The sequence below is a fragment of the Lolium rigidum genome, chromosome 7 (genome assembly GCF_022539505.1).
Source record: "Lolium rigidum isolate FL_2022 chromosome 7, APGP_CSIRO_Lrig_0.1, whole genome shotgun sequence".
NCBI classification, from domain to species: Eukaryota; Viridiplantae; Streptophyta; class Magnoliopsida; order Poales; family Poaceae; genus Lolium; species Lolium rigidum.
Genome location: NC_061514.1, coordinates 34,266,237 through 34,292,331, shown reverse-complemented (window position 1 = coordinate 34,292,331; position 26,095 = coordinate 34,266,237). Strand labels below are relative to the sequence as shown.

General features: G+C 50.4%; 1 protein-coding gene across 1 annotated transcript; it reads left to right on the top strand.

Annotated features, from left to right (window-relative positions):
- The first annotated feature begins 699 nt into the window (after nt 1–699).
- On the top strand, nt 700–21,041 carry LOC124678928 (exocyst complex component EXO70B2-like). Its single transcript, XM_047214782.1, has 3 exons — nt 700–1,006; nt 19,554–19,675; nt 19,784–21,041. Exons 1-3 carry the CDS (start codon nt 779–781, stop codon nt 20,952–20,954), a joined length of 1,521 nt encoding a protein of 506 aa, XP_047070738.1. The 5' UTR covers nt 700–778; the 3' UTR covers nt 20,955–21,041.
- The last annotated feature ends 5,054 nt before the right edge of the window (nt 21,042–26,095 follow it).

The window sequence follows — 26,095 nt, the reverse complement described above, 5'->3', positions numbered from 1 at the left end:
GACGCTCATGTCCCTGTCGCCAAAGTAGGAGAACACGAGCAGAAGCCGGCTTCGAGGCGGTGGTAGCGCGCGAACTTCTCCCAGCCGATGTGGAGGTACATCTTGCCGTGCGCCTCTGCGGGAACTGCACCGTCGCTGTGCGCCAATAACTTCCGTCGCGAAGTAGGCGACGGTTAGGTTAAAATTCAATGTGCTGCTGACGTGTCGGCCCCGCCACTCCCCGCCTCGCTTTTCGGTGTGTCCGGCGTCCCCGGAGCGTCCCCTATGTAGCGGGGATGGGCTCGGGGCGCTGGACACCGTATCGGGCCGCGCCGGACAAAAAACGGCTTTGGGGAACGCGGCTGGAAACGTTTTTTGGTCCGGCGCGTCCCAAATTCCTTTGGGGGACGGTTTGGGGGACGCGACTCGAGATGCTCTTAGGGTCCGGGGAGGGGGCGGTGGCCCGGGGGTAGAGATGTTTTTGCTGTCAGTAGCGGCTGTTGCTGTCCCTTCTTTTTTTGTTTGCCATTCATCCGATTAAGCTCCTGGAAGCGGGTCGACGCATCCGACGGCTGCTCGTTTGGCCGTCTTCTACCTCGGCGCTCCATCATTTGGTGTTGCCCGTTGACTCGGCACCCGGGTCCTGTACTTGTCAATCGTCCTCACGCGTTCCGGCGTATAGTACCCATTCCGTTGTCCCGGCCCTGCACCTCTCATAGTTTCCTCGGGAGCAAGGGCGTCCATCCACACACACACACACACAGAGAAAAGAGCGTCCATCCCCACCGTAGCAGCCAGCATGGCAGGGCGGCTTGCTACCGTGCCAGAGGAGAGCGCCGACGGCTCCACGGCTGCCTATCCGCCGCGCGGCCTCTACCTCGACCTTATCCGGAGCATCGCCGTGTCCGGAGCGCAGATAAGATCGACTCTCTTCTCCCACTCCGGTGAAAGCGGATCCAGCTACTCCAGCGGCTCACGGACCTCGGGCTCTTATCCGTCGCACGACTCTGGATGCTCCTCCGGTTCGGCACAGTCCTCCGCCCCAACGGATTTCTGCACCCATGAGCTCAAAACTATCGCTTGCCGAATGGTCAGCGACGGGTACACCCAGCGCATGGTCAAGGCATTCAACAACGCATCTCCAGACCAACCGAATCGTGTGCTTGAGAGTTGGTTCTTGGAGCTCGACGTCGACTGGGTTCTCCAAATTCGCGAGAAGCATGGCTCACAGGGGCAGCTCTGGCTCCAAGACAAGTCGGCCTCGTCGTTGCAAGACTTGGTCGCGAGGTGGATCCGGGGTCTCACCGTGATCGTCCACAGCATATGTGAGCTGGTCTTTCCCGACCATAACGAGCAGGAGGGAGTCGCACGGTTTGGCAAAGCGAGCATCACCGGGATGCTCGCCTTCGTCGATGCTGCCGTCCCTCTTCTCAAGGCAGAGAAGCTGCAGGCCGTGCTAGGCATGTATATATGTGTCTGCACGGTTTGGCAAAGGGAACCGCTAACTAGGCATCAGTCGCCGGATTTTCGGGCAAAAATCGGTCGTTCTCCGGGCCGTTCGATCGCGATCCGACGCTTAGAATCAGCCACAGCAGAACTTTTACATTTGGCCCCTTTCTATTTTGATGAATCAACCCGCGGTCCTAGTCTTCTCCACATGACCGAAAGTATGTATCCTTTTTGTCCCGAACCTTCGAGATATTTACAGCAAAGGACATACCTGAGGCTACAGAGTATTGCAACAAAATCAGTCTCTCTACGTACAAAAAAAACTATTACAACAAATTAATACAATAAATTTCAAAAAAGGGAGTGTTATAAAAATGATTTAACAAAAAAATTATTTTGCTGCAGATTGATTACAACAAAAAAATCTTGTAAAATCTACAAAAATAAGAAATATTTACAACAAAAATACCACATATTTTGTAGCAACTAAAAGTATAGCTAACCAACAATTTTTTTATCTAGATTGATTTACAACAAAAAATTATCAACTATTTCTACAAAAATTACAATTGATTACAACAAAAATAAATAATTAAGTTATTAGCAATTATTATTAACAACTAAATCAAGAAAAAAAATTAGACGTTTACAACAATAGTCAACGGCAAATATCAATATTATTTTTGGCTATTTACAACAAAAAAATTCATATGTTTTTGTAGCGATGGAAAAGTGGTTAACAACATTTTATTTTGGTACAGAATTGAATGACAATAAAAGTCACCATATATTTCAACGAAAAACACAAACAATTACAACAAAATCCACAAACTTGTGGCAAACACCCATACATACATTACAACATTTTGCATGTGCTTTTTCTACAAAACTTGTGCGCGTTATTTACAAAAATAAATAAGGTATGCAACATCGAGGAAAATCTGGCGTTTTCCATACCATTTTGTAATAGAAATGTGGATACATATTTTTGGTGCCTGAGTGGTGGTGGGCTTCAACAGAGCTAACCTTGGTGGTGGTGGGCTTCAGCGTAGCAGGCCATGGTGGTGGTGGGCTGTACGTGCATGGATGGTGGCCCAAAAGGGGGCAAGCAAGGGAGCGATCCGGACGACCGATCTTTTGCTCCGATTGGTCGCCGGATGCGAAACGTTTTCCTTTGGCAAAGCGAGCACTAGTGGAAAACGGGGCTTTAGGCCCGGTTCGTTTGGGCCATCAGTCCCGGTTTCCAAACCGGGACCAAACAGGCGGGTCTAAAGGGTCCCCCTTTAGTCCCGGTTCAAATATGCACCGGGTCCAAAGGCCCCGCCCCGTGGTGCGGCCAGGGTGCTCGTGGTGGAGGACCTTTGGTCCCGGTTCGTAGTACGAACCGGGACAGGAGGGTCTCTGCCGCGGCAGAAAATTGCCGTTTCTCTGCCGCGGCATAGGTTTAGGGTGGAGCAGCGTTTCTCTGCCGCGGCAGAGTTTTAGCAATGCATACATCATTCAAGAAACCACAAAACATCGTCATGAATATATAGACATCGTCAACAGTACACGTAATGCATGCATATTTACAATATAAAGTCGGACCTATTTATTAAATCTATCTCACAATAATGCGTAACCACTACGTCGTTCAAGATCTACGAACTGCCGATAGTACTCTCCATTTGGGGCAAGGGCATCGTTAAGAAAGAATCCCGCGAGTTCCTCTTGAATTGCTCGTATGCGATCCTCCGTTATGAGAGAGTCCCGCAGGCGTATCATCTATATTAAAAAAAGGAGATCAATATATATGAATGGAACTCAATACAATTGATGGTAATAAGATTAATTGTGAAATATTGTTCACGTACACGAGTGTGGTGTATAGCGTCCTCCGCATCCCTGTGACTTGCCATCTCATGAATGAAGTCGCAGACGTAGTATCCACATAAGTTATTCCCGGATTCCTGCCTCATACACTTTACGAAAAAATAGTTCGATCAAACGAATAATCAAGCATCGTATTGAAAGAAAATATCAAAGAGATTCACGGACATAGCTATATATATAGTACTACTTACGGGGTAATCTTTAAATGTAAGCTCCGGTTTCCATTTACCCGAAAGCAGTATTGATGAACCGTTTCCAAGCCCTGCCCGGCAAAGAAAAAATGAGTAAATGAGTTATTGATTAGTTGATGATATCGTCGAATTAGAACAGATGAAGATGCCGATACGAAATTGATTGAAATTACCTCTGGAGGATGGCAGCCATGTTCGCCCATTCCGCATGTTCTTTACGTTTCGAGTCCATGACAAGTACGACTCCTTTCTTAAGATCAATGATTAGGAGAATAAAGTGGAAGCTGCACAAGCATAGCTCAATGATTACGAGAATAAAGTGGAAGCTGCACAAGCATAATGTATGTTATAACACTCACTTGAAGTTGTAGGGAAAGTATATATCCTCTTTGTTTGCTTGCTTTTGTAAAAACAGTAGCATGTTATCCTCTGTGTTCTTGGGGTACTGTCGAACCATAACTTCATGAACTGTGTTTGGGTCAATGAACCCGATGTCATGGAGCTTGCCTCTTTTGTATTCGAGCTTCTTCATTCTGCATAATTAATATATAGCGTACACAAAGAAGATAGTGAGGATAATTGTTAGTGCAAATGAATGAGCTGAGCTACAGACTTAATTACATAAATAAATCACTTACAGGCAGTAGCAAACTGATGACAGATTTGTCGAGGGCGTCTTGATTGAATAACTGAAACAGTTCTTCTAACTCAAGGTTTATCTCCTCCCGCCCCCGGAAGTAATGCTCATCTCTAAGATGCACCGTGAGGTAGCGATCACTCCTTCGATAGGCCGCCAAGTACCATTCATGCAACCTTCGCATCTGAGTCCCTAGACGCGCGAGCTGGCCAGGTTTGATGAGATCATATCCGTATCTATATTTGTTGGCGACGACTTCAGCCGTAGGAAAGTAATCTTCGTACTGTACATCTGCTCCATGACCTCTAGCTTCCCGTTCGATCATCGATGCCGTCGCTGGATCATCATAGGAATGCACGACGAAGTGGGGTACCGACTGATTACCATGTTGCCCAAGCTGGGCAATTTTTCTCTCTTTTCTCGCTCTAGAGGACTGTCCAAGAGAGCGGTCATAATCAGCTGCCAACTCAGCTTTCTTTGCTCTCGTCTCGGCAAAGTGCTTCACTGTATGCGGTGGTATAAACATCTTCTTCGGCGCAAGAAACGCCTTTTGCTCATCAGTCTGCTGATGTGGTAACAACTCTGGAGTCTGTGCCCTCATCGGAGTTGATGATTTCTTCGGAGCTGTAGGAGGTGCCGCGGTTAGCTTCCTCTTTTGCTTAGGTGGAGGCGGCGGAGTCTCCTGACGAGGAGGAGGAGGCGGTGGAGTATTCTCACGCACAGGGGAATCATCATCGCGCAGAGGAGAATCATCACGCGGAGGAGACTGCTCATGCACAGGGGAATCATCATCGCGCAGAGGAGAATCATCACGCGGAGGAGACTGCGCAGGCGGCGGAGGAGGCGGAGGAGGCGGCCTGCTTGGTGGCTTCTCACCTGGAAACACAATATTCTCCTTCCGCCATTGCACGGTGGTTCTACGGGCTTCTCCCAGTTCTTTGATTTCCCCATCTTCACCTGCAGGTTGCTCAAGGACCAACTGCTCATAATCTCTCATCACTTCATCCACCATCACAACAGCAAAGTCGTGTTGGACCGGACGGCAATGGTAAGTCCTTGTAGGTAAGAGAATGCCGACCGCTGCCTTGAAGGATAGGTTGAAACATTTAACATGCAGCTCACAAGGACGGCTCTCAGTGAGATCATCCCAGGGGGGGTAGCGAGGAGGCTCGACCACCTGGTCATCATCATTATCCTGCTGAGTGGAAGCCACACTGCTTTTTCGGTGTTGAGATTGCAGCGGGACGATAGCATGACCAATGCAGGATCTACATGCTGCCCCTGAGCCATCTGGGATGTAAGTGCTTGGGTTACTAGGGCAAATTGGGCTTTCAAGGCGCTCATAGAATCCTCTAAGGACGCTATGCGGTCTATTTTCCTTGCCTTTCTCCTCTCATGGCTTCTATCAGGAAATCTCTTCCTTTCCGCAGGAAATCCATACTTCCACGGAACGGAGCCTTCTATGCCCCGTGTTCGTCCGACGTGTTCTTTGTTTCCAAGGGCGCGTGTTAGCTCATCGTTCTCTCTTTCGGGGTGGAACCTCCCCTCCTCCACGTCCTTATGTGCTTGTTCCAGGGCTTCAATGGGGTACTTCAGATGTGCTTTCTTATAGATACACTTCCCTATTTCTGGGTGCAACCTTCCCCCAATCCCGTAGAACCACTTCTTCGATCGTTCGGTCCAACCGTGTGTCCCTAATCGGATCCCTTTCCCGACCAGTTCCGCCTCAGCTGCCTGCCACTTAGGACGGTTAGCCCTGTATCCACCTGGACCCAAAATTTGGTGATATTTCTTCAACGCAATATTTGCCTTATTTGTTGCCGACCTTTTCTTAAATTCTTCTGACTTCGTGCTGTACTTCACGAATTCGCCCCAGTGATCTTTTACCTTTTCACTGTCCGGAGTCTTCTTTTTCTTGATAAGGTCGCGCAATCTTTTCTTGTGGTTCTTGAATAGTTCGGCCATCTTCTTCAAAGCAAAGTCACGGACTGCCTTCTCCATCTTTGCCTTTTCATTGGCATCCTCCTCTGGAGGTACTATGTTGAAATATGACATGAGCTTGTTCAGAATGCTGCGTTTGGCTACATCATCGATATAAAGACCTTGAGCTGCTTCCTCTGCAGACAGCTCTTGTCCCTTCGGCTTGTGCCATTCTCGAACGGTGATCGGGACGCAGTCCCTAACAAGCACTCCGCATTGACTTATAAATTTTTTTGCAGACTTCTCGGGAGCAATCGGTCGGCCACTCTGATCGATTTCGAGGATGTCGTGCCTAACACCGTCGGCCAACGATTTGGCCGGGCCTCACTTCGACTTTACAGAAGAATTGCTCGATCCGGAGGGCTAAAAAGAAATAATTCATCGTCAATATATATATATTAGTTAATGCATCTAGTCAGCAGCGGCTTAATTTATATACCTCGGTGATAACTACGGTTCCATCACCGGAGCCATTATGATCTTCTTCCTCACCGGAGACATTATGATGTTCTTCCTCACCGGAGCCATCTTCTCTTCGGTCAATATTCTCCGCTCCCTCACCGGAGTCATTCAAAAAAGTTGCGATGACATCGTCACCGCCATCATCCGGAATATCGTCGTCGCCATCATCCAGAGTACCGTTGGCTATGAGGTTAGCCATGAATTCTTCTTGGGCCTCGTCTATGTGTCGTCCCTCCATTCTTTCTACAACGACTTGCAAGTTATAAGAACCATCATATGATCAAATTAAGAATAATGCAGAAAACTAACCATCCCCCCTAGATATGGTGTCTAACGCATACATGTAACGGCGAACGTGCTAGTCCTCCTCTGTAATGCGCTGAGCTACCACCTCCTGCGGGGCCGGCTCCCTCTGAAACGACCGTGGCCCACGCGACCTCCACCAGAGAAGATCCGGGTCGACGACAGGACCCGGATTCCGTACCAAGGTGCGCGCCCCGGAAGCTAAGACCTCCCAGTGCCACCCCGGCAGAGCCCAGTCCCGGACCTCCCCAATCTCCTGCATCTGCTCCAGAATAGACACACCACGGCGCGGCGGCTGTCGCGGCATCGTAGCTACGAAACCAAATCATATATATATGTACTAACATAAATAAAAAATCATAATATTGTGCTAAATAAAATAACTTTACTAACAACTATTTCTAACATATAATTTCACGACCGCGTTCGGGGTTCGGGGTCGACGCCGCGTTCCACGACCCCGGATCTATCGATCCGGATGGGGGGTCGGGAACGACAGCGGTAGCGGGGCGCAGACGAGCAGCAGTGAGGCGAGCATGGCGACTAGCTAGGAAGCAGGCCGTCTTGGCTGCGCTCACGGGGGCTCGCCGTCGGCGCCTCCATCGACCCAAACTAAAGTGGATCACGAGGAGGGATGGCCCGCCTCGCGAGGAGGATGACCTATTTATGTTAGTCGGCGCCGGCACTACCGTATGGGGGGCGCTGGCACTACATACTCTATTTTGGGGGCGCCGGCAGGGGCGTCAGCACTACCGTATTTTGGGGGCGCCGTCGCGAGCGTAGTGGTTGTCGTCCATGGGGAGCACGGGTGCAGAGATGGAGCCGCGAGCATCGACGGGGATGAACGCCGGCATGGCCCCTTGCACTCCCAGTAGGCGCGGACCCCTCCACCTCTAGCCGGCGTGGCCGCCTCCATCTCCTGGAGGAGCGGCCGCCTCCACCTCCCGCCGGGCGTGGCCACGTACAAGCCCCACCGCCGCGGAGTATGAAATCCCACGCGCGCCCTCATAACTTCCACGCCCTCATATACAACTAATTTTTTCTAACTAATTTTTCTAACTATTGTTTCTAACTTTTTATTTAACATATAAATATTAACCTAACAAATTAATCTAACAAATTAATCTAACAAATTAATAAAAAAAGGAAAAAAAGGAGGAGAGAAGGGTGGGGCGGCGGTGCTTACCGGCGGAGATGGTGGCGGCGGCCGGCCGGCAGGTGGCGGGGGCGTGGCGGACGGCGAGGAGGCGCCGCGCGCGGAGGGAGGCGCGGTGGCGGCGGCGGCCGTCGAAGAGGAGCGCGCGGCACAGGAGGCCGACGGCGCGGCATGGTGGGCGGGCGCGGTGGCGGAGGCGTTGGCGCACGGCGGCGGCGGAGGCGGTGGTGCGCGGCGACGGCGACGGCGACGGCGACGGCGCGGGCGTGAGTTGGGCAGCCTGACGGCGTCTGCGCTTCGTCTCCGCGGGATTGATCTCCGCGGAGACGAAGTGGTAACTGTTATAGGCGCCCCCCCCCCTTTGGTCCCGGTTTGTATTCCCTTTAGTCCCGGTTTGTAATACAAACCGGGACTAAAGGCCTATTTTGCTGCGTTTTTCGCTGTTACAAACCGGGACCAAAGTCCAATTTTTTAAAAAAATTTCGTTCCCGCATTATTTCAAATCAAAAAAAGGCCACGTACTGGCCACCGCCACCGCCGCCGCCGTGCCACCTCCACCGCCATGTACTGGCCACCGCCACCGCCATGTACTGGCCACCGCCGCCGCCGTGCCACATGTGTCCCTTCCCCGTGCCACGTGTCGCGCCCCGTCGCCGCCGGCGTGCGACGTGTAGACGCCGCTGCCACGTGCCATGCCCCGCCGCTTCCGCGCGCCACGTGTCAAAGCCGCTTCCACGTGCCACCGCCGCCGCCGTGCCACACGTGTCCCTTCCCCGTGCCACGTGTCGCCGCCGCTTCCACGTGCCTCGCCCCGCCGCCGCCGGCGTGCGACGTGTAGACGCCGCTTCCACGTGCCATGCCCCGCCGCTTCCCCGCGCCACCCGTCGCCAAACTTACCGCGTCGCTTCGCGTGCTATAAAGCGCCGCGTGCGCGCGCAACCACATGTCGCCGTTGCCTCCGCTCATTCGTCTCCGGGATGCCGCCGCGCCATCGCGGCTCGCCCGGTTTCCGTGGCGTCCGAGCGTGTCCAAACGGTAGGTTCTACGCTGAGATGCGCGCCGGTGGCTTCCGCCTCACCCTCGGCACGTACAACACGCCGGAGCTGGTGGCGCGCGCTTACGACGCGGCCGCGTGGCGATTTCGGCGGCCACGACGCGACATGAACTTTCCAGACGTCGAATCGCTAGAGGAGGCGGAGTTCCTCGCGCCAACGCCGTGCCTCGTCGACGACGAGGACCATCGCCGCCACCACCAGGTGCAGCGCCGGATCGCCATCGCCGAGCACGATGAGGAGTTGATGCGCCAGTGGAGGGCGCAGTTCCCCAACGACGTCGACAACACCGACGCGTTCTTCGCTGAGCTCAGGGCATAGCGCAGGTCCGACAGGCGCCATCGTCGGGCCGTCGCCGAGTTCGAGCTCGACAACCCGAATACAACTTGGGCCGAGAACGACCCTCGGTGGGACGACATTTGGACCGAGACAACCTCCGACGACGAGTAGATCGACTAGACTAGTTGTTTAATTATCTATTTTAATTATATTTTCAATAAAGTCGTTGTCGATTGTTTTAGTTTAAATTTAGTTTATATACCCCTTTTATCCCAGAGCTGGAGGCTTCATCGTGGCTGACGCTGATGATGAGAAAGTTTCCCGCCACGACGGCGCATGGGAGGAAAAGGGCGGGAATAAAAAATTTATTACGATTGAACTGGAATTAAAGTACATAGGTAAACTGAAAATTAAGATACATGGCCAGATTCGACTGTTGGAGTCATTCAGTCATACTCGTGCCTAGCCCTATAGTAGTCGCCACTGTAGTCGTCGTAGTCGCCGACATCGTCGTCGCTGGCATCGGGGTCGCGGTAGTCGAACCTCGGAGGGTGAGCACGCGTGGGCTGGGACTGAGGGTAGCGCAGGCGGGGGCCACGGTAGGCCATGACGCTCTGGAGAGTCCGGCCGCGCCACCACAGCCGACGGCCAGCCTTGTTGAAGTTCGAACGAGGCGGGCCGTCCTCCTCGTGCCTGACAAGCTCACTCTCACGCCGATTGATGAAGAAGCTTTCCCAAGTCGGGCTGTAGTCGGGATGCCACTGGGGATTCCTCCGCTGCTCTGGCGTGAGCTCGAAGTAGTAGTGGTTCGTGATGGCCATGTGTCGGTGGGACTAAAGATGGTTTTTTTGTCATCTAACAAAACTGTCGGTGGGATAAGGACGTGTGTGTAACCTTTAGTCCCGGCTGGTGGGTGCAACCGGGACTAAAGATATCGGCAGGATAAGAACGCATGGGTGGACGCACTGCTCGATGAGATAAAGCATGTAGCGCACGACGCCCTGTCGAAGCAACAAGACAAAGTAGAAGCGGTGTTGTGCCTATAAAAGGAGCATCGATACGCCTTGCCAAGCAGATCAACAAGCCAAGCAGAGTTTCATTCCCATGGATGAAGGAAAGGGTTGGGAAATCTCCCGTGACGCAGCTTCTCGAAGATGTCGTTGGTGCACACGCCCTACGGCATCTTCGAAAGTTGCGCCTCGGAATTTTTTTTCTGCAAGCCCGTGAACGACTACATCTCCTCTATATATATGGTACAAAAAGCCAACCATCTCCACTTTTAATATCTTACATGCATACAGTTACATGATTACACAAAAATAAATGGGAAATTGATTGCCATGTTGAGATACTCATTTGTGCCATGAACATTCTTCAATTAACTTGATGATGGAGCATCTTCATCATTTAACCTTCTTCGGCCGTAACCATGGAGCATCTTCATCATTTAACTTGATGCTTGGGTCAATGTTCACTGTGAAGGGTCGAATTTCACCAAACTTATTATAATCTTCTGATATGTCTGTCTTGTCCTCCACTCCCACGATGTTTCTTTTTCCAGAAAGAACTATGTGACGCTTTGGCTCATCGTTTGATGTATTCGTTTCCTTATGTTTCCTTTTTCTTGGTTTGCTAGACATATCATTCACATAGAAAACCTGGGCCACATCCTTGGCTAGGACGAATGGTTCGTCTCTATACCTTATTGAGATCCACTGTTGTCATTCCATACAACTTGTCTATCTGAAACCCGCCTCCTGTTTTCTTGACCCATTTGCACCTAAAAAAAGGGACCTTAAAAGAAGGTCTATAGTCAAGTTCCCATATCTCCTCTATGTAACCATAATATGTGTCATTTGGGCCTTTGTTTTTAATTGCATCAAAGCGGACACCACTGTTTTGGTTGGTGCTCTTTTTATCTTGGGTGGTCGTGTAAAATGTATTCCCATTTATCTCGTACCCTTGGAAAGTCAATACAGTCGAAGATGGTGTCTGGGCCAACAAGTACAGCTGATCTTCAATAGTGCTGTTATTCAGGAGATGTTTTTGCAACCAACCACCGAAGGTCGACATATGTTCACGTCTAATCCAATCGTTCGACTGCTCCGGGTTCTGGGAGCGTACAAAATTCTTGTGTACACTGATATACGGAGCCACCAAGGTGGAACTTTGTAGAACTGTGTAGTGTGCTTGGGTGAAAGAAATCCCATCCCTACATATCATTTATTTCCTTCCTAGCGTGCCTTTTCCACTTAGTCTCCCCTCATGCCGTGATTCAGGAACACCAATCGGCTTAAGGTCAGGAATAAAGTCAACACAGAACTCAATGACCTCCTCTGTTCCATAGCCCTTGGAGATGCTTCCTTCTGGCCTAGCACGGTTATGAACATATTTCTTTAAGACTCTCATGAACCTCTTGAAGGGGAACATATTGTGTAGAAACACAGGACCGAGAATGGAAATCTCCTCGACCAGGTGAACGAGGAGATGCGTCATAATATTGAAAAATGATGGTGGGAACACCAGCTCAAAACTAACAAGACATTGGACCACATCATTCTGCAACCTCGGTAGAATTTCTGGATTTATTACCTTCTGAGAAATTGCATTGAGGAATGCACTTAGCTTCACAATGGGCAGTCGAATATTTTCCGGTAGAAGCCCCCTCAATGCAATCGGAAGCAACTGCGTCATTATCACGTGGCAGTCATGAGACTTCAGGTTCTGGAATGTTTTCTTCTCCATATTTATTATTCCCTTTATATTGGAGGAGAAGCTAGACGGGATCTTGATACTGCTCAGACATTCAAAAAATATTTCCTTCTCTGCTTTTGTAAGAGCGTAGCTGGAGTAATGACGTCCTTTATCTGTATCATGCAGTTTTTTGGGGTCTTTCATACGTTGCTGGTCCTCCCGTGCTTCTGGTGTATCTTTTGTCTTCCCGTACACGCCCAGGAAGCCTAGCAGGTTCACGCAAAGATTCTTCGTCACGTGCATCACATCGATTGAAGAGTGGACCTCTAAGACTTTCCAATAGGGTAGATCCCAAAATATAGATTTCTTCTTCCACATGGCCGCGTGTCCGGCTGCGTCATTCGGAACAGACCGTCCGCCAGGACCCTTTCCAAATATTACTTCTAGATCCTTGACCATACCAAATATAGCAACACCATCACGATGGGGAGGCTTCTTCCGGTGACCAGCCTCATCGTTGTAATACTTGCCTTTTTTTCTTACGTGATGGGTATGCCTAAGAAATCGACGATGTCCCAGGTACACGACCTTCTTACATTTATCCAAATAATCACCTTCGAGCTCATCTAAACAGTGTGTGCATGCATTGTATCCCTTGTTTGACTCTCCTGAAATGTTACCAAGAGCAGGCTAATCATTGATGGTTACGAAAAGCAGTGCTCGTAGGTCAAATTCCTCCCGCTTGTGCTCGTCCCACACAGGTACACCTGCTATGGACCACAGCTGTAGAAGTTCTTCGACTAATGGCTTCAGGTACACATCAATGTCGTTGCCGGGTTGCTTCGGGCCTTGTATGAGCACTGGCATCATAATAAACTTTCGCTTCATGCACAACCAAGGAGGAAGGTTATATATACAAAGAGTCACAGGCCAGGTGCTATGGCTGCAGCTCTGCTCTCCAAAAGGATTCATGCCATCTGTACTTAGACCAAACCTTAAGTTCCTTGCATCCTCTGCAAAGTACGGGAACTCTCTATCGATTTTTCTCCATTGGGACCCATCAGCAGGGTGTCTCAACATCTCGTCTTTCTTACGGTCTTCTTTATGCCATCGCAACAACCTAGCGTGCTTTTTATTTATGAACAAGCGTTTCAGCCGTGGTATTATAGGAGCATACCACATAACCTTGGCAGGAACCCTCTTCCTGGGGCGCTCGCCATCAACATCACCCGGGTCATCTCGTCTGATCTTATACCGCAATGCAGTGCACACCGGGCATGCATCCAAATTCTCGTACTCATCGCGGTAGAGGATGCAGTCATTAATGCATGCATGTATCTTTTGCACATCTAATCCTAGAGGGCAGACAACCTTCTTCGCTTCATACGTACTGGCGGACAATTCGTTACCCCTTGGAAGCTTCCTCTTAATTATTGTCAGCAACTTTCCAAATCCCGAGTCGGTGACACCGTTCTCCGCCTTCCATTGCAACAATTCCAGGTAGTCTCGCCTAGCTTTTTATGGCCATCTTCGCAAGTTGGGTATAACAATTTATTGTGATCTTGTAGCATCTGGTCGAAGGCCAACCTTTCCTTTTCAGTTTCACATTCTCTCCTTGTATCAGCAATGGCCCGACCAAGATCATCAACAGCAGGCTCATCTGGTGCCTCTTGATCTTCTGCTTCATTGTCTTCATTGCCTTCTGCTTCATTGTATTGAGGGAACATGGGATAACTGTCATCATCCTCCTCTTCCTCTTCTTCATTGTCTTCCATCATAACCCCTCTTTCTTCGTGCTTGGTCCAACAATAGTAACTGGGCATGAAACCGTTCCGCAGAAGGTGGCCGTGAATGGTACTCGAGTGAGCGTAATTTACGATATTCTTACAGTTAACACATGGACAATACATGAAGTCACCATGTTTGTTTGCCTCAGCCACGGCCATAAAATTACTCAGGCCCGAAGTAAACTCATCAAAGCGTCGGTCAATGTACATCCATTGCCGATTCATCTGCATGATATAATTAAGCTTATCAAAGACCATTACAGAAGATCACGATTAGTGAAACGATGTATATACACATGCATTTTATCAATTACAAATGAAAGGATAAAGTTGTTAACCTCGATGGAGAAGAAAAAAGTAAGTTAAGTGTGACTTGATTTGTGTGAACTCAAGTGGCAAAACCTCTTAAGCATTTCATCGAACACCTCTTGTGCATGGGAAGAGAGCAAAGCAATACACCCCTCTTGTGATAAGAAGTAAAAAAATGGCTAAGTGTGGCTCACACTTGGGCAGGGGCAAAATTGGACGCGGAGATGGAGGGGATGGAGCTCGCCGGTGGTCGACCTCCACTTGGCCGGCGCCAGGAGCGGGCTGAGCTCGCCGGGAAGGTGGCGAGCAAGCAGCGGTTGAGGGCAGGGGCGGAGCAGCCGGACGGGGGGCGTGCGACGCACGGCGGCGGGCGGCTGGGGGCGTGCATGGCGCGCGCCGGCGGCTGGGGGGCGTGCGGAGGTGGGCGGCTGGGGGCGTGCAGGACGCGCGCCGGCGGCTGGGGGCGTGCATGGGCGGGGGTGGGGGCGTGCGCAGGCGGGAGGCGGAGGCTGGCGGGCGGCTGGGGGAGGCGCAGGCGGGAGGTTGAAGAGAAGAGGAAAAAATAAAAATAAAAGGTTAATTGTGGGCCATTATAGGGAATATGCTGTTTTGGAGATTTTTTTGCGGTATCTAGGCTGCGCGTCAGTTTTTTCAGCCCGCAAAACACGTTTAAGTATTCTGGATAAGCGTATTTGGAGTTTGCGGTTTAGGAGGGTCTGCTCTAAGCCGCCGTGGCAACCATGTCCCGTCCAACCAAGCCCACTTCAGCACGTTCCGTTACCCTGTTTTGCGCATTCCCTGCTTCCCTTGCGATTTTTCCTCCACACGAGAACAGACCATGCTCGAAACAGAAAAAAATAAAAACTCCACGATTCGCCCCAAATCCGGCATGCAGCTGCCCCACTACCTCAAATCCGGCCAGCGGGGAGCTCGTCCGCCCGCCCTGAAAGCAATGCCTGTGAAGGTGCTCGGCCTGGCTGGGAAGCGACAGCGGCCGTGGAGGTCGATCTGGCCGCGGCGGCGCTCGATTTGGCTGCCAAGGAGCTCGCCACGCTGTCGTATTTGACCGACCTTTGAGGCACCCGGCGTCGTCGGCAGCGCCGCGGCGTGGAGATGACGACGGGCGCGGTCGGCGAAGAGCTCGAGACAAGGTGGCGGGAGCGGCGGCGGAAGGAGATGAACCGGGCTAGCTGCAGAGGTACCTGCCGGCCGATGGTTGTGCCTAGCTGGCAGATCTGGGCCAACGTGGCCAGCCGACCAGGGTGGAATGCCCTAGCAACTTCCCGGTGTGGTCGTCATCGCCCGGCTTCCGGTTTGACCAATGTCTCCTGCTCCTGCACTTTTCACTCACTCTCCTTGCCGATATCAGCAACCCCCACCCCCACCAACCGCTCCCATCAATCCACAAAGTAGCAGCATGGCGGATCAGCTTGCTTCTTTGCCGGAGGAGAGCACCGTTGACTTCACTGCCGCATCCAGGTCTTGCTATTCTTGATCGAGTTGATTCTCTCAACTCACGAACTAGCTAGCTCTCTCTGTAGTTGTTTCGCACAACACACGTACACCAGCACACGAGTGATTTTGGTGACCAGCTGTTTCGCACAGCCTAGTCTTTTCTCTTTCACTCTATAACTTGATGATTACAACTCTGATGCATACAAGATATAAATAGACAGCTAACCCTGCCACTAACTCCACGCTCACCACTAACTGCACGAGCTAGTCTAATGGATCATGCACACACGACTAACTCACTTAGCCACTACTGACGCTGAGATCCACAGAACTCGGACACACACGTTACAGCTAGTTTTCTTGACTGATTAAACCTGACCGACTCGACTACCTAACATGCAGACTGCTGGATTCATGCGGTACCGCTTCACACGGCAACGGCGCCGGCTTCACGCCGCTCTCGCCATACATTCCAGCTGAAGCCATCAGCTATACGTGTCTCACGTACATCTGCATACTTAAGATACTGACTCATACTAGCTACATGCAATACGGAAGTAAAGATGCAGATATATATATCAAGATTAGACCCAACAATCAACCCCTAATCTTGATATCTATTCTTCACGCAGCTTCAAAGAAGGGCTGGTTCGTCGTCGGCGTAGCCTTTAGCCAACAAGGCTTTCTCCTCCTTCTTCTTCTCAGGACATTCCCAAGCAAAATGCCCAAATTCATCACAGTTGTAGCATTGTACCTGACTCTTGTCCCTGCGCCCTCCATCACGGCCACGACCACGGCCGCGTCCCCGCGGCGAGCCATGTCCCCTGGTCATGAGAAGTCGCTCTTCTGCTCCTTCCTCCTCTTGCCCCTTGAGGAGCTCCTCATGCGCCTTGAGTGACCCAATGGCCTCCTCCATGGACATCTTGTTCACGTCACAGAACAGCCCAATGGATGAAGCGACGTTGATGTACTTCTTGGAGACGACCCGCAGCAGCTTCTTCACGACGTACTTTTCCTCCATCGGGTCTCCAAGCTCGCGGATGCGCCCCACGAGCATCGTGAACTTCGCCGCAAAATCATCTACGGACTCTGCATAAGACATCTTGAGGCCATCAAATTCTGAACGCAAGGATTGGATCCTCGCCTCCCGGACGCGCTCGATGCCGACATGCATGGAGCGCAGCGCCGCCCACACCTCCGCTGCGGTCTCCTTCTGCGCAACTCGCAGCAGCGTCTCGTCGTCGATGCCTTGGGAGATGATGGTCATGGCCATCTCCTCCTTGCTCCCGGCAGCCTCCTCCTTGGACGAGCTGTCCGGATCAACGGCACTCCATGCGCCGTGTACTCGCAGGATGTACTTCATCCTCATGGACCATGCTGCGTAGTTGGTCCTCGTCAGCAGCGGCACCTTGCCGGCGGCCGCCGCCGTCGCCGCTGCCGAACCGCCTACGCCCACGGTCACCATGGCTCCACTCGTCTCCGCTGCGTCGCGCGGCATCGTCTTCGTCATCCGGCTCTGATACCAAATGATCGAGTTGATTCTCTCAACTCACGAACTAGCTAGCTCTCTCTGTAGTTGTTTCGCACAACACACGTACACCAGCACACGAGTGATTTTGGTGACCAGCTGTTTCGCACAGCCTAGTCTTTTCTCTTTCACTCTATAACTTGATGATTACAACTCTGATGCATACAAGATATAAATAGACAGCTAACCCTGCCACTAACTCCACGCTCACCACTAACTGCACGAGCTAGTCTAATGGATCATGCACACACGACTAACTCACTTAGCCACTACTGACGCTGAGATCCACAGAACTCGGACACACACGTTACAGCTAGTTTTCTTGACTGATTAAACCTGACCGACTCGACTACCTAACATGCAGACTGCTGGATTCATGCGGTACCGCTTCACACGGCAACGGCGCCGGCTTCACGCCGCTCTCGCCATACATTCCAGCTGAAGCCATCAGCTATACGTGTCTCACGTACATCTGCATACTTAAGATACTGACTCATACTAGCTACATGCAATACGGAAGTAAAGATGCAGATATATATATCAAGATTAGACCCAACAATCAACCCCCTAATCTTGATATCTATTCTTCACGCAGCTTCAAAGAAGGGCTGGTTCGTCGTCGGCGTAGCCTTTAGCCAACAAGGCTTTCTCCTCCTTCTTCTTCTCAGGACATTCCCAAGCAAAATGCCCAAATTCATCACAGTTGTAGCATTGTACCTGACTCTTGTCCCTGCGCCCTCCATCACGGCCACGACCACGGCCGCGTCCCCGCGGCGAGCCATGTCCCCTGGTCATGAGAAGTCGCTCTTCTGCTCCTTCCTCCTCTTGCCCCTTGAGGAGCTCCTCATGCGCCTTGAGTGACCCAATGGCCTCCTCCATGGACATCTTGTTCACGTCACAGAACAGCCCAATGGATGAAGCGACGTTGATGTACTTCTTGGAGACGACCCGCAGCAGCTTCTTCACGACGTACTTTTCCTCCATCGGGTCTCCAAGCTCGCGGATGCGCCCCACGAGCATCGTGAACTTCGCCGCAAAATCATCTACGGACTCTGCATAAGACATCTTGAGGCCATCAAATTCTGAACGCAAGGATTGGATCCTCGCCTCCCGGACGCGCTCGATGCCGACATGCATGGAGCGCAGCGCCGCCCACACCTCCGCTGCGGTCTCCTTCTGCGCAACTCGCAGCAGCGTCTCGTCGTCGATGCCTTGGGAGATGATGGTCATGGCCATCTCCTCCTTGCTCCCGGCAGCCTCCTCCTTGGACGAGCTGTCCGGATCAACGGCACTCCATGCGCCGTGTACTCGCAGGATGTACTTCATCCTCATGGACCATGCTGCGTAGTTGGTCCTCGTCAGCAGCGGCACCTTGCCGGCGGCCGCCGCCGTCGCCGCTGCCGAACCGCCTACGCCCACGGTCACCATGGCTCCACTCGTCTCCGCTGCGTCGCGCGGCATCGTCTTCGTCATCCGGCTCTGATACCAAATGATCGAGTTGATTCTCTCAACTCACGAACTAGCTAGCTCTCTCTGTAGTTGTTTCGCACAACACACGTACACCAGCACACGAGTGATTTTGGTGACCAGCTGTTTCGCACAGCCTAGTCTTTTCTCTTTCACTCTATAACTTGATGATTACAACTCTGATGCATACAAGATATAAATAGACAGCTAACCCTGCCACTAACTCCACGCTCACCACTAACTGCACGAGCTAGTCTAATGGATCATGCACACACGACTAACTCACTTAGCCACTACTGACGCTGAGATCCACAGAACTCGGACACACACGTTACAGCTAGTTTTCTTGACTGATTAAACCTGACCGACTCGACTACCTAACATGCAGACTGCTGGATTCATGCGGTACCGCTTCACACGGCAACGGCGCCGGCTTCACGCCGCTCTCGCCATACATTCCAGCTGAAGCCATCAGCTATACGTGTCTCACGTACATCTGCATACTTAAGATACTGACTCATACTAGCTACATGCAATACGGAAGTAAAGATGCAGATACATATATCAAGATTAGACCCAACAATTCTCGCCCCAAATGGGGCCTCAGATCGACTCTCTCCTCCCTGTCAGGTCAGAGCGGATCCTACTACTCCAGCATCTCTGGTGCTGCTGCTTCGAGTTCTTACCAGTTCAACATCTCCGGCTCGGCATGGACCAGCGAGCTCCGCCAGGGGCATTCATCCATCCACAAAGTAAGTAGCAGCCTGACCAAGCAGCTTGCTTCCGTGTCGGAGGAGAGCACCACCGTCTCCGCTGCTCCCTGCACGCCGAGCACTTCCTATCGCGACTCGATCCGGAGCGTCCCCTTGCCTGAATGGCGCACCAGATCGACTCTCTCCTCCCAGTCTGGTCAGAGCGGATCCTCCGGTGCCTCGAGTTCTGACATGTCCAAGAACTCTGGCTGCTCCGCCGGCGCGGTGGACTTTGGCACCAACGAGCTCACCAAGATTGCTCAAAGAATGGTCAGCGACGGCTACACCCAGCGCATCATCAAAGCCTTCAAATACGATAGCGAGCTGAGTAACGCCCTGCAGACTTGGTCCGTCGAGCTCGAGATCGACTGGGCTCTCTATCGACGCGAGGGCCATACCTTACAGCAGCAGCTGCACGGTGGCGAACTGAGTCGTGCCCTTGAAGCTTGGTTTGTTGAGCTCGACGTCGACTGGGTTCTCCAACGCCGCGAGGGCCATACCTCACGGCAGCAGCTCCAGTTAGAAGACAAGTCCGCGTGGTCGCTCCAAGAATTGGTCAACAAGTGGATCCGAGCTCTCACTGTAATTGTCATGAGCATCAAGGAGCTGGTCGAATCCGTCGGCGAGGAGTCAACGGTTGCTGCCGTTGCACGGTTTGGACAAGCGAGCATCTCAGCAATGCTTGTCTTTGTCGACACCGTCGTTGATGTTTATGAGGTGGAGAAGCTACAGGCTGTGCTACACACATATATCTGTGTCTCTAGTGCATCATACGACATATTTAGGATATACGTGATCTCTCCAAAAGTCCAAAGCATTTTCAAGGATATATGTGGCTCGTTGGACAGAGAATCGAACAAATTAATTGGTGCCATATCCACCATGATGAAGGGGGCGGGGATGTTACTGGAGGATAATGACGACCTGTGGGCTATGGAGGGAGAGATTCTGCGAGGAGGAGATGTTCACAGGAACATTCAGTGGTTGGTGGATTACATAGTGTTGATGAAGAAAGCACGGGATTCTACGCAGAAGTCCGCACAGTGCCACAACAGCGAAAAACTTGGCGAAGTCATATCCGACTCAGTTGATTATTTGAAGGATCTGCTTCAGAGAAAATCGGAGCTATGCTCGGATCCAAGCCTCAGGTACTTGTTCCTGCTCAACAATTCTTATTTCATAGCGCAGATGTCTGAGCCATCGACATTGTTAGATATCGAGCTGTTGTCTGTACACCACTGGGGACTTAAACATATGCCTGAATGTCAGAAGCACATGGATAGTTATCTCGAGGTTTCTTGGGGACATGTGGTGTCCTGCATATCGACATCAAATTTCCGTGGACTGCTCCGCCGTTGGATCAACACATCTTCACTGGCTAAATTCCAGTCAGCATTTCATAAAACATACCAGGCTCAGAAGTTCTGGAAGGTTCCGGACCCTCAACTCCGATCCTTGCTACGGGAAACTATCACCAAGAGAGTCATTCCAGGTTACCGTGACTACCTGAAAGGGCATCCGGAACTAGAGAAACAGGTTAGTGGCGGAAGCAGCAGTCCCGACGAGCTGGAGGAGATGCTGGGAGAGCTATTTGAAGGATGAAAACAGCTTATGCATGGAATGGGGTTCACCCAGCAAATAAGACTCGAGTTTGTGTTTCATCGGTTGTAGTTAGATTTATTTTTCCTTTTGAAGTGAAATTGTCTGAATTTGGTTGGCAGCACTATATCAACTTGCCACAATCTGCAGCTGTCTGTTTTGGTTTGATTTCCGTTTCATGCTAAATACTTCTGATTCAACCTCTGCCTCAATTTTATACATAGATAGCTGCAATGTTTAGTTCTGATTATACAACATTCTGTACTGGCTTATTTTTTATCTACTTGAAACTTGAGTTTGCAGATGCGCCGTATATCAGAAATAAAGGATTGGGAATCCATCAAGACATAGTTATATCTGCTATTGAACTAGAATATCCATGACCTATTTGTATTTCTTACAGTTTTATTTAAGAGTTCTAGAGCGCATCTGATTATTATGCGTCACTATAATCCAGACCAGCCGAAATAATCATTGTTTACAGTTGATACACTGCTGTGAACTTTTTGGTCTCCTAGGTCGAACTATGAAGCCGCCTTCTTAACTGTGAATTATAAATATATATTGCCTGGATAGATGTCAATATCATGTCATTCTTGAGCTGAAGTGCTAAACTGACAATCTCTGCACAAAGTGCTCACCATCACGGATTTGCCAACAATTTCCGACAACATAAACTGAAGCACAAAATTTATCATAGACTGCACGTGGTGAAGGATCAATGGAGCTGGCGGAGAGGTACAAACTTGGCTGTAGTTTTGGAAAGTGAAGTATCTAAAGTACGCCACTTCCAACAAAAAAAGTTCTACTTCCATTGTGAGTATGCCTCAGCAACCTTTTAGTTTCCACCGTGTGCTCATGGAGATCTTTAGGGAGCATCTTTGACTCTGTGTTGTCGGATGAGATACACTAGGGCTCACTTTGTTTCCTCTGTTTTGGGCAACAAGGCAAATCATGCTGAGCCTCTTACGGGAGTTGCTGGATTCCAGTTCCAAACTACATACTACCTCCGTTTCAAGGAATAAGACGCCCTCGTTTTACGAGTTTTTTGTTTGACCAAGAATTACTTTAAATAGATAAGGAATAGAATATTTGTATGAAATTAGTATCATTAAAAAGTGTTTTTCAATACGAATCCAACGATACTAATTACATATAATATAATCAAGATTTTGTTGTTTAATTTTTATGGTCAAAGTTCGTCTTGGAATACGCGTGCGTCTTATTCCTTAAAACGGAGGTAGTAGATGATCGTTTTCATTATTGAGCTAAGCTGGCAATCGTTCACAGCCTGCACTCCACACAGTTCCTATGGGCCTCTCCATGAGAGAGGAGAACGGAGATTTCCATCCGTTCCTTCCTGGAATGTCCGAGGGTTCACTTTCCGGCTATGATAGCGTCGAAGGTTTTGCTGATATATCGCTGATCTGGCCAATGCCAATTCTCTTGCTTCTTCGAGCAAATCGACATCATCTTCTCTGGCCTCTTTCACCTCTTACTCGGTGTATAGTTTTACTCGTGGTGAGTCATGGATTATGTCAGTTGAAATGACCGCTTCTCTTCCATATACCATAAATAATGACGTGTATCCGGTTGACCGGTTTGGCGTGGTTCTTAAGCTCCACAGCACAGATGGAAGTTCCTCAATCCAGCAACCCGGAGTCCGTTGCAGAGGCTCTATAAGCCGGGGTTTTATTCCGGATAAGACCAAAGCGTTAGTTCTTTCCACTTGCCCATTGGCTTGAGGATGTGCGATTGAGGCAAGGTCAAGCCGGATGTTCTTGTCTTCACAAAATCAAGCAAATTCTACTTGTGCAAAGTTTGAGCCATTGTCTGTGATCACACTGTGGGGATAAACATATCTTAATATTATGTCCTTCAAGAACTTCACAGTTGTGTGCCCATCATATTTCTTGATTGACTTAACCTCTACCCACTTGGTGAACTTATCCACCATGACTAGAATATGAGTCATGTTTCCTCGTGCCGGCTTGAAAGGTCCGACCATATCCAGGCACCATACCTCAAATGGGCAAGTGATTGGGATTGTTTTCAGGCCCGAAGCCGGTGTATGAATTTGCTTGCTGTATCTCTGGCATCCGTTGCATTTCCGGACCATATCCTCGGCGTCCTCCAGTGCACTGGGCCAATAGAACCCATGCCGGAATGCTTTTGCCACTAGGGCCCTTGACGATGCGTGGTTCCCACATTCTCCTTGGTGGATTTCCCGGAGTATCTCCTTGCCTTCTTCTGGTTCAACACAGTGCTGCAGCACACCTGTTACACTTCTCTTGTACATTTCACCATTGATAATGGTATATGCCTTTGCTCTTCTCTGGATTCTCCTGGCCGAGACTTCTTCAGCCGGTAACTCACCGCTGACCAGGAATGCCATGATTGGTTGTACCCATGAAGGTGCTTCTCGGACAACGAAAACCGGTTCATCAACTTCCATGCTGTCCACCGACATAGCTTCAGCCGGATTGTACTGTGAAGTCCCCGGGTTAGACGGAGCAGTCCCCAGTGTCGTCGTGGTGAACAGACAGTTGCCATGGGATGGCTTAAGTTGGGGCCGATGTGCTCCGGGGGATCCGGAGGAGGGGGAGATGAAGAACACACACAAGATGACACGAGGTTTTACCCATGTTCGGGGCCCTCGTGAGGAGGTAACACCCCTACTCCTGCTTGTCTAAGATGTATATGATCACAATCCGGATTACAATGATGAACCTCAAGCTCTCGGCTGGAGGTTGAAGATGATGTTCTACAGAGGAAGAAACCCTAGAATCTGAAGAGAGAGATCCTCCCGTGCAAGGGAATGCCACCTCTCCTTATATAGGAGAGAGGTGGCTTACAGGAGAAGGAGCCTCGGTACCGACCAATCCCCAGAATCTTTGCCTACGTCCTGCTGTTTTGGATCGTAGCTTTGACCTTGCTCGTGAAGTCCTTTCTGCATGCTGGCCTCTGGCACTGTGGCGCTGACCACTGTAGCTCTGCGCACTGTAGCCTCTTCATCATCGGCGTGCTCTGGCTTTTGTTTGATCCTTGCGACGCTCTTGTCATGAGGAGATACTGTATCTCCTCGACGTCCTGTAGCTGTGTGACTGGATCTTTGACCTGAGGACCCGTATGGGACCATTAGCCCCATGCCGGATCCCCATTCCAGTTCTATCTGAACATGCCGGATCTTTGTCCTTCATCTCGCTAGTTACTCTCCGACATAACTTGGTCTTCCCCGGCTTGCTGTATGCCGGTATTGGCATCCCGGTATACCAAAGCCGGTATTCCGGATCAAACAATCCAGCTGACCTTTAATCTGGTCAATGTCACCATGTGCAATAACCAAACTTATCCGGTTTACTCATGTAACCCGATACCTAGTAACATGACTTAGCCATGCTCTTGACCTACCGGGGGTCATCCCCCCGACATTAGTCCCCGAAACTGGTGTGGTCCAGCGGTGCCAACTGATGGGCCGCAGCAGGTTCACTGCCAAACTTTATCTCGCACCGGGTTAATCATCTCGGTTTCAATTTACTCCGGCAATTCCTTTACCGATGAACTTTTTATCCAGTTAACTTCTCAAACCGGATTTTTCCTTTTTCAACTCGAAACCCTTTTCCGAGTTACATCGGGTCATTAATATGTATCGAGAATATCTCGTAACTCACCACTGTCAGAGACATGCGGTACTATCCCAGACATCGCAGTTGTCATGGCGGTCAAATCACTACTAGCGAATGAGTAGCCTCTCCACGGTAACTGTGCATATTCAATGCACCTATGGCGATCCCTGTGGCCCTTGGTGTGGTCGCACACGCGTGCGTAACCGCCGCGCCACACGAATGGTTAGTGGGATCGTGGGCGCGCCGGATCTGCGGCCCATGATCTCACCGCAGTTATAAATGCACCGCTCCTCCTCCCTCCTCAACTCATCTTCTTTCGTCTTCTTCGTCAGCGAGCTCCCTCGAACGCATCCACCGCCGCCGTCTGTCGCCAGCGAGCTGGGCCGCCCTTGTTTCGGTGTTTCCTCCGCCGAGCGCCTCTCCGCCACCGCGACCGAAACCGGCGCCGGCGCCGCCCATACCAGGTCAGTAGGTCCGATCTACATTTGCCTTCTTTGGATTGATCGAACCACTGTTCTTCGCGTTCTTGAAGCTTTTGATCTCAGATCTTTTCTGGATTCCCACATATGCTTTCCTTTTCTTTTCCTTTTCTAGATTTTTCCCACTACGTATTTCCGACGGGACCTGTTCAGTCCACCCCCGTCCTTCCCTCTAACTCCATGGATTCCGAAGAGCAAGATCTCGTTGCTACTGAGGATGAGTTCGAGGAGGTGGAGGGAACGAGGGATCCTTACACCCGCGGTAGGTGGGAAGGTTCTAACGTGACTCCGGCCGAGATAGACTGGCTTTACAAGTCCAGGCGCATTCCGGTAGGGGGGGTAGAATGCCAGCTTCCAGCAGCCGAGCTAGAACCGAAACCCCAACCCAGCGAATACGTAGTTTTTACTGCGCATTTCGTGCGCGGCCTTGGGCTTCCGGCCAGCATTTTCTTACGTTCGTTCCTTGACCGGTATGCGCTTCAACCGCATCATCTTCCGGCGAACGCATTGTCAACACCCGGATTTTTAAGTCCAAATGCCTATTATGCCATACATCGCAATCCCAGGAATATTGTTGTTGCGAGACATAACAGTCGATATCATAAGTCATCATTCATTACAAACCATAGTCGTCTTACAAATTCAGATCACATGATCCAATATTACACGAATAGTTGATCTAATGATCAACGAACACAGTATATAGCGGAAGCGTAGAAGTAGTGGACTATCTAATCCACAGGCCAACGCTTGACGTCAGAAGATTCCTAGTTGTCGTAAACGTCCTGCTGGCCGTCATCTTGGTACTGTTGCTCCTCTTCATAGTCTGGCCATTGGAATAGCCAGGGACACAGCCGTGAGTACTTTAAAGTACTCGCAAACTAATACTAGGGTAAGAACTAACAAATTCAGTAGCGGGGTGCTAAGCTCTAGGTTTATTTGCATAAAGCCAATTTTAGTTCACAAGCATTTCATAAAAGACTCTTTATTTGCTAACTAACTCCCGTGGGAACATTAGTGTCATTCCCACAACTCAGTT